The sequence below is a fragment of the Aythya marila genome (assembly GCF_965140915.1).
Source record: "Aythya marila genome assembly, chromosome: 30".
Classification (NCBI taxonomy): Eukaryota; Metazoa; Chordata; class Aves; order Anseriformes; family Anatidae; genus Aythya; species Aythya marila.
The window spans coordinates 1,979,657-1,988,483 of NC_139071.1; the positions used below are offsets into that span (position 1 = coordinate 1,979,657).

The 8,827-nt window shown below is 55.0% G+C and overlaps 1 protein-coding gene across 1 annotated transcript; it reads right to left on the reverse strand.

Moving 5' to 3' along the window:
* Nucleotides 1–3,668: 3,668 nt before the first annotated feature.
* On the reverse strand, nucleotides 3,669–4,178 carry LOC309888863 (twist-related protein 2-like; the record flags this gene model as incomplete). Its single annotated transcript, XM_082781476.1, has 1 exon — nucleotides 3,669–4,178. Exon 1 carries the CDS (start codon nucleotides 4,152–4,154, stop codon nucleotides 3,669–3,671), a length of 486 nt encoding a protein of 161 aa, XP_082637602.1. The 5' UTR covers nucleotides 4,155–4,178.
* Nucleotides 4,179–8,827: the final 4,649 nt, after the last annotated feature.

Consider the following 8,827-nt stretch of genomic DNA (forward strand, 5'->3'; position numbering starts at 1 on the left):
GCTGTTGCAGCAGCATCTGCACCACTGCAGCCTCCAGCAGCTCCCTGCCGTGGGTTTGGGCACAGAACTGTTGGTTTTGGGGCTCCACACGAGGCTGTTCCACCTGGTGCAGCCGCCTCGTCTCATTTCATAGCATGGACGTGGGCCGACCCGTGCCAGCAGGACTTTGGGGCAGGGAGCAGCCCATCCGCATTTAATTTTCTCTCCCAGTCGCAGCCAGAGCACCCCGGGGCAATGCTTGTTCTGCAGAGAAGTCGTCCCCCAGCCCGACCCCGTGGTGCTGCTGCACTTGTCTCGGTGGGAAGCGTCCCTGCCTGTGTCGGGCAGCCAGAGCCCCGTTTTCCCCCAAAAAAGCATCCTCCTGGAGCACGTGGCCAGGATTACGGCTGGTACCTAACCCAGCGCTTGGCCCCGAGGGGAAATAAAATCACTCCAGGCACAGATTTCCCAGGATATGGGCAACACCTTGTCCCTTCTGGGAGAGCAAAACAAAAGTGAAAGCGAGGTGGTTTGGGCACGACACCTACCCTGGTCCCCGTGGCACCTTCCTGGAGCAGATGCTGCTTTAAATGCGTTTTCTGAACGGAGCTGGATATAGAAGGGAGTGCTCCCCGAGCGCCTTTGATACCCTGATGCTTTAATACCGTGCAAGGAGACGTATTTATAAATAAAAGAAAATGAAACATCCACCCGACAAAGCAGACTCCAAGCAAGAGCAACAGTCCCCAAAGGGAAGATTTATCCAAGGTCTTTCAGGACAGACAATTAAGTGAGGGCAACGCGAGAAAGACAATAAATCCAGGGAGACAAATGAAGGGCAAAGAATATCACCCCTTACAACTCCGCCAGTCTTTCCCCCCCAGCAGTTTCTGCTTCTAGCCTCATTTTCTCCTCCAGCAGGAAAAGAAACCATTTTAATGTGCTCAAGACTGTGCTGAAAGCCGTGAGCTTGGGGGACTTCAAACATGATTTTTTTTTTTTTTTTCCTTGCCTGAGGGCTCCATCCCTCTTTCCCCAGATGATGTCTCCTGGTTAACAAGGGCATATCCACATCCAGCTCCTCCAGCGGCCTTTGATATTTAATAGGCTGAGTTCCAGTGGAGACCAGTACGCCGGCGCTCGCAGCAGCCATTAGCTGCTTTACATTATAAAATTACAGTCCCATGGCAAGCGCTGGCTTAATTCACTTACGGGAGAGGGACGCAGCCTTTCCAGCTCCGCCGTCGCTTCCCCCCGTGGCGGTTCCCCCTTTTTTTGTTCTTTGCTTAGCAAATCCTCCTCCCGGTACTTCCCCAGCCCAAGCGGGAGCTGCTAATTGGCACCCGAATACCGCTGCAGGTTGGCACAAAACAGATTATTATCTATTCAGCCGAAGGATGCTTTGCCTCCAGGCAAGCTCCGGAGCCTCTAGGGATGAATATTAACCAGCAGCGATAACACACGGCGAGCACCACGCTTGGAGGGCACGAGGGATTTTGCAGGGAGGTTTTTCATTTAGAAGGGAGGTCTTTAGGAGCTCTAAATGTCTTTAATCCCTCCGTTTATCACGGGAACAAAACTCCTGCCAAGCACTCTGCTTAAATAAAGGGGTCTGCAAGTGAGTGAGCAGACCTGGAGCTGCCAGTCAGCCCACCCGGGCACCGGTAGCACCCAGTGGGAACCAGCCCCGAGTCTGGGGGAGGCAGGGAGGGGACCCTTACTCAAAAGCCCTGGATTTTTCCCCAAGGCAAAACCACTTTCAGCTGGGCAGTGACAAAGCACACAGCTCTTCGGCACAGGCTTCATCAGCATGGTGTGGAAACTTGCAGGCACCCACAGCGAAAGCCACGCTCTGGTTGTGTTTCCATCTGGCTCTGGCACCCAGCGGTGGTGTCCGCAGAGCCTCGTTCTTTTGGGACCACGCACAGAGCCCCCAAAAGGGGCCGAACACTGCTGCAAAATGCCCAGGGCTGCAGAGTTGTGGTGGTGAAGGGGGCACGGGCTTGCTCTGCTCGGGCTGTTTTCATCCTGGTTGTCCCCAGCGAGCTCTTGGCGAGGTTTCCAGGAAGACAAAAGTTTCAAAGTGGCTCATCCTGAAATGAATTCCCACTGGGAGCCGGTCTCCATCTTCAGCCGCTGCTTGCACCTATGTCCGTGGAGCTGGCCTGAAATTCAGGGCTGTTCAGTGGCAAAGCCCAGGGTCAGCAGTGCTCACCGAGGGACACCGCACACAGCAGAAGGTCCCCGACCACCTGGGCATCGCTGGGGCCACTTCCCAGGCTCGTGATGTGATTTATTTTGTCTCAGCAAAGCCAGCTCCTTCCCTTTCCCTCTCCTTCTGCTCTTTCAAAGCGTGAAGCTGGGATGGAGAGGAGGATTTTGGACCCCTTCTCCAGCCCTCCCCAGCTTCACGGCCGTAATGCAGCCACAGCTTTGGGCACGGCTCTGCCGATTCCCCGGCACTGAGCTGCGACTCCTTAAGGCCAACCAGGAGCAAAAAATGGCACCTAAGGAGGGTGTGCCGGACTCAGCCGAGTGCTGGCAGGAAATAAGAAGAAAAGTTTTTTTTTTTTTTTTTTTCTGATGGGTAGCCCTTAGTGGTGGGCACAAGGAAATGAAGAGTCCCTGCTCCTCTTGCGGTCGCCTTTCCCGGAGCACCAGGAGGGCTCTGATCCCAGCATCGGGGCTGGCACCAAGCAAAGATTAACTCAGTGGTGCCCGAGGAAAGCCTGATCCTGCCTGGGGGACACTGGGGAGCTGGGATCCAGCAGGATGAGCTCAGTGGATCCTGGGACAAGCTGGGATCCTGCCACGAGCTGGCCAAAGGGGCCACTGGTGAGGCTGGGAGGGGACGCGATGCCTGTGGCAAGAAGAGCGCCCAGCACCACGACAGGGCTGTGAAACCCTCAGCCCCCAAACGCTGCTGTAGGATCCTTCTCCTCGCCTTTCAGCAGCGTGGGCAGGGGCTGGGAGGGTGCTCGGGGGTGGCTGGATGGCGCTGGGTGCATCCTGCCAGCAGACAAACCTCGCCGCCCCGGTGTCCTCACCGAATATATTCCATTCCCTGCGTCGTGTGCGGTGTGGGAAACCTACAGATCCCAAGGGGTGACGGAGCCCATCTTATCTGCGTTGCTTTAGGAGAGGGAGAGGAGCAAGCCTGGCCCCAGGGCCACCGAAAAAAGCTTTGGGGATGGCTCCTGAGGTTCTCTGAGGGCCAGGCCAGGCTCTTTGCACGGCGGAGCAGCAGCCGTGTTCGGACACCCGCTGCGGGGCTGGCTCTGGTCTCATGCAGTTTTGACACCTCGGCATCCCCGGCGCGCTCAGGAGGGTGCAGCCTGATTTACGCACCCCCCGGCTTCCCCGCGGGAGGATAAATCAGCTCGTGAAGCCCTTGTTTGAAACCTTTCGCTTGCCTGCCCCAGCCCAGACCCCGCTAAATGAGATCAGGGCTCCGCTGCTCGGCCCCGTGCGACTTCCCACCGGGGTTTGGGAATCGCTCCCTCCTCCGAACACCGGCCTTGACAGCGCCTGGGGTTTGTTAAAAAGCAAATCGCTTGCACGTGGAGCACGAGGAGGGGGCGGCCGCCGCGCGCGGCCCCCGGAGGAGCGAGCTGGGAGATGCGCGGAGGATGCAGGAGCGAGGGGCGTGCGCGCAGTGCCCTTGGCGGAGCTGCGATACGTACCCCGGCTCAGTGGGACGCGGACATGGACCAAGCCCCTTCCATCCTCCAGACGGAGAAGGCGTAGCTGAGCCTCTCGTGGGCCAGGTAGTTGCAGCTGGTGATCTTGTGGTCCAGCTCATCGCTCTGCAGCACCTGGTACAAGAAGTCTATGTAGCGCGCGGCCAACTTGAGGGTCTGGATCTTGCTCAGCTTGTCGGAGGGCAGCGTGGGGATGATCTTCCGCAGCTCCGCGAAGGCGTCGTTGAGCGACTGGGTCCGCTGGCGCTCCCGCACGTTGGCGATCACCCGCTGGGTGTGCACGTCCTCGAAGGACTGCGGGACGGGGCTGCGCTTGCTCCGCTTGCCCTGCAGCGAGGGGGCTCCGCCGTCCTCCGCCGGCTTGCCCGCCTGGCCTCGCTTGCGGAGGCATTTCTTGTGCAGCCGCTCGCCTTCCTCCTCGCTGGTGACCAGGCTGCCTTCGGGGGAGTCCAGGCACATGCTTTCCTCCTTCATCGTCTCGGCAGCCACCACCTGCGCCCCCCGGGACCTCTTCCACCGGGCAGGCGAAGGGCTCGCGGGGCTCACGGGGCGCGGAGGACGCGGCGCATCGGCGGAGACGGTGCCCGCGCGAGAGGGGCAGCCCGGAGCATCCACCCTTCGGCCCCTCCGAACTTCCCAAGCCTCGCGGAGCCCTCCAAGGAGCTCAGTTGGTTTTTCCTTTGGGCGACGGAGAGGAGGGCGTTCGGATAACTTTGGGGAAAGGCTCTTGCTGATAGGGCGAGGAGGACCGGGGGCGGACCAGGCGCAGACCAATGCAGCAGTGCAAGGTAACGCAAACATCAGTGGAGCTTATGGGTTCCAGATTTCCTCCCTCCCTCCTCCACCGACACCCCCAAGCCCTCCGGCACAGATGCTCCTGCCTGCCGCCCGGATGTCAAGGGACATTGCCTATGCTAATGTTGAGCACCAGCCATGGAGTTCAAGGAAGGCGGATTTATTTTTAAGTCTTTTTTTTTTTTTTTTTTTTTGAAAGCCAAGTTGACCCTACAAAAGCCAGCCAGAAATATTGATCTGTCCAGCCTGGAATCGAAGACTTTAATCTATGGGAGGTTCAAGTGGAAGCGTGGAGCGATGGATGTCTCCATGAGCAACGCGGGGCATGCTCTGAATCCAAAGGAAGAAGCAACACTGGCAGGCATCCATGCTGCTCTTCAGAAATGGCACAACCCAAAATGGATTTGAGTTTGCATCCACTCGTCCATCCATCCACTCGTGCAACCATTTTTCTTCCTCTGCCTCCAGTTCTGGCCTGACCTGGGAGCTGTGCACAGCCACGGAGCAAGGAGAAGACATGGAAATGTCAAAGCCTCGTGGTTCAAGCACTCAGCCAAGAAGACGATTTGGCTTCTGCAGTCACTGGGATGGGGCCACCATGGAGAGTGAGAGGACAGCAAGATCTATAGGGTCAGTGAGGCAACAGAGGAATGTGGGAATTTGTGACTTGCTGAGTTCAGCCTCGTGTTTCTGCAGCGATTGGGTCATAAATCCCTTTCTGAAGGCACCAGGCTCCCTCTTAGAGATGCTTTGGCCTCTTTGCCCACTGCTGTTTGGCAGCTACCACAGACAGGAGGATGCTATGGGTCCAGAACCTGGTCCTGGCTGAATCCACAGCCAGGCCAGCCCCTGATTTCCACAGAAAATCAAGTTCTGCTATGAGGTGCCGCATCCTTTCTCCACTCCTGAGATGATAGCCTCAAATAAATTATCTTCTTCTCCCCGCAGAAATACCACGAGAGCTGCATCCTCTTCCAGCCAAGGGTGGAGGTCCGGATTCATACCAAGCCATGCGATATACCGCACAGCACACATCGACCCCATCCAAGCTGTCTTTGCTCATCACACTCTCTGGACATTGCTCCCTGCTCTTGGTCATTGGGAGCTCTCCGGAGGAACTCTGAGGTCCTGGCACGATGCTCCCTGGGGACCCTGGGGTTCATCCCCAGCAGCAATCCCAGCCCTCGCTCAAATCTTGCTCTGTTGTTCCATCTTATAATGGAACACACAGGGAGGGTATTAGGGGAACAATCTTGTTTACAACAGTGTCAATAATTAATCAAAGTAATGAAAATAATGCCAATAAAATAGAAGTTGTTGAGTTGACATGGGCCTGTACAGATATTTTTAAACTAGTTGTTGCCTTATATGCATGCACATGCAATATATATAGTTTACATATATATATATGAAAATGAAAACAATATAAATTGTATATATAATATATATATTTACACATTTTCTGCAGCAAGTCAAAAAGCCTCGGTGGCTGTCCCTGCTTGCTCTCTTGCCTGCTGGTGCACCCAGCAAGGTGCTCGGTGTGTATGCACCTGGACTTTCAAAGCAAAGGTTTTTTCTGCTTTTGTTTTCGGCTTATGGCCTTGCTCCTCTTTGGGATGGGGCTGAACAAGGGCAAAAGACTTGTCCAAATTTGCTCAGGGAAGCTAATCCCATTTGCAAAAGACAACCTCAATTCCATCCCAGACACAAGGTATTTCAGAAAAAACGCGCTCCAGAGACCAGACAAGCATCCAAGCATCCAAGCATCAGCCATGTCCACCACCCCTCACAGCAACCCCCTTTTGAATCCCTTGGCGTCCTATTTACACCACCCCAGATTCTGCTTTTTCACTCTGGATGAGCCATGGGGATGTTTTTCTCTATTTTGAGGATTTCTCTGCTTGCACATCCTTCCACAGGTTCCTCTTCAACAACCTCCACGCTGGACAGGGTCCAGGGAGAACAGGAGCCTCAAAGAGACACCTCAGCCCAAAAAAGAGATGAGAAGGTGAGTTTGGTTTTGGGAGGGCTTGGGCTCAGCCCCATCCTTCCTATCGGGCTGGTGAGAAGCTGATGGGGATACCTGATGGGATGGAGCCTGGGGGCTTTGCTCCCCAAACCAAATCAGTGCCAGAGCTCTGCCAGCGGGGCCACCACTCAAAGCCCTGCTCACACGCGAGCGTTGTCAAGACAGCGACTAATATCAGATGTTCCTAATGCGAGAAGACAATAGATCACAGGGGCCTGGGAAAGCGAGAGAAAACAAAGGGCGAGAAAAAAATACCCCAGGGAGGGCAGAATTCAGGCAGGATCCCGGGTCCTCTGATCCCGCGCTTGAAGAAACTGGCTGAGCTCTGGAGAAGCTGGAGGGCGGCCAATTAACACCAGCTGGGGCATGGGCTTGTGCCTGGCTTTTATTTTTTTATTAATGTTTTTATTGTTTTCCTTTTTAAAAATAAGTTTAATTCAATTTTGCTGGCGAACGATCTTGGGCAAAGGAAGTGCAGCTCGGTATTGTTGCTGATATCCTTGAGCAAAAGGATAAATACAATGAGCTTTGATCCACGGGAAGGATCAGCTGCGCACCCCGAACTGCTCGAGCAGGCTTTTTTACCCACATTTGGATGTTTTGTGGCTAGAGTATTTTTCCCTTGAACATTTCATTTTGTTCTTTCAGTGAGTGTTTTTGGAAGAATATTAATATAAACTTCTCATGAAAAGGTCACGAGTCACCAAACTGGTTTCAATAACTTTGCTTTTCCAGCTAGCTGGGGGTTTTATAGCACTCATTTTGACAGATCAGTAAAAATTTCAGACCTTAAAAATGCGGAGAGAGAAAGAAAAAAAAAAAAAATCACAGATCTCTTGGTTCAGTGAGAAGCCACCAGATGGAAGAAGGTTTGGATTCCCACCATGTCCCAGCTGCTCTGCCTCTGCTCGTCTCCCTCCGGGGCCCCCTCACTGTTCACCTTTTCACTCCACTTTTCTCGAGTGGCTTTTTGGGGTGAGAAGGGAAGGTTCTGGGGTGTCCGCAGCAGAGCCGAGCCCCATGCTGTGGGAAGAAGGGCGATGTTAAAAGGGAAAGCAGTGATGCTGCTGAGCAGGCACTTGTGTATGGGGCGAGGGGAATGTGGGCAGCCTCAGTGGGGCTGCAGGAGCTTCGTTATGGGGTCGAGGCTTGAGCTGAGCCTTCTTTAGAAAGGGGCTGAGGTGTCCCCTCAGAGCTGTGTTCTTCAGTGGGGTTGGGAGCACGGCTCAGCCAGCCCGAGCCTGTTTTTATCTCTGCTGCTGCCCGCAGATGCTCCGTGCCAGCCCTCAGTCCTGGGGGAGGATCCAGCCTCCTGCTTGGCACAATGAGCCCGGACCTCTGCATCTCTTCACCATCACCAGCTCCCCAAAAACCCTTGGGGATCCCAGCTCTGTGATGTCCCTGTGGGGACCGAGCTTCTCCCCCTGCCCTACCAGGGAGCCAAGCATCAGCACGGACGCTTCCCTCTTTTCAGCAGACCTTGCTGGGATCTGATGGGTCTCCTGGCCTCCCTCCAGGTCCAGTGGAGGCCAGCCTCAAGGATAGTGGCACAGTGGCCACAACGGGAGTTTCTGAGCACCCATGGGCTCTCCAGGTTGAGAAGAATTCATACAGAGCTCCACGGGTGCCAGGAAGGTGGCCGGGAGGATGTTGCACCCTTGGGGTTTGAGCCCCTGTGATGTGTGGCATAGGGCAATAAGGCACGGCCTCAAGCTGTGCCAGGGGAGGTTCAGGCTGGAAATTAGGAGACATTTCTGCTCAGAAAGAGCGGTCAGGTGTTGGGATGGGTTGCCCAGGGAGGTGGTGGAGTCACCGTCCCTGGGGGTGCTCAAGGCAAGGTTGGATGTGGTGCTTGGGGACGTGGTTCAGTGGGTGATGGTGGTAGGGAGGGATGATTTTGGAGGGCTTTCCAACCACATAAAATTCTCTGATTCTATAAACCAGGTCTGCAACGTGATGTAAGGGTGCCAGAAGGGGTGATGACGAGCTGGCCCTTTCATCCTTGACACCCTTGGCGTGCCAAGAGGGGCCAGGACGAGCCCTGTGCCACGTCTGTGTGCAAGCACGGCCCCATGGAGGCCAGGAAAGTGCCCCCCAGCTCCTCCCCACTCTGCTCACCGCTGCGACGGGGCCACCAACCTGCCCAGTGCCACGAGGGATAATGTCCATGTACGAGCCCGGTGCTGCCAACAGCTTCTCTCGGATGGCAGAGGAGCCCATTACACCCGTGAATAATTCTGGGCACAAAATCAGAGGCTGAGCCTCGATGCAGAGGCTTTTTTTTTTTTTCCCCCTTTTTTTTTTTTTTTTTTTCAGGCTATTT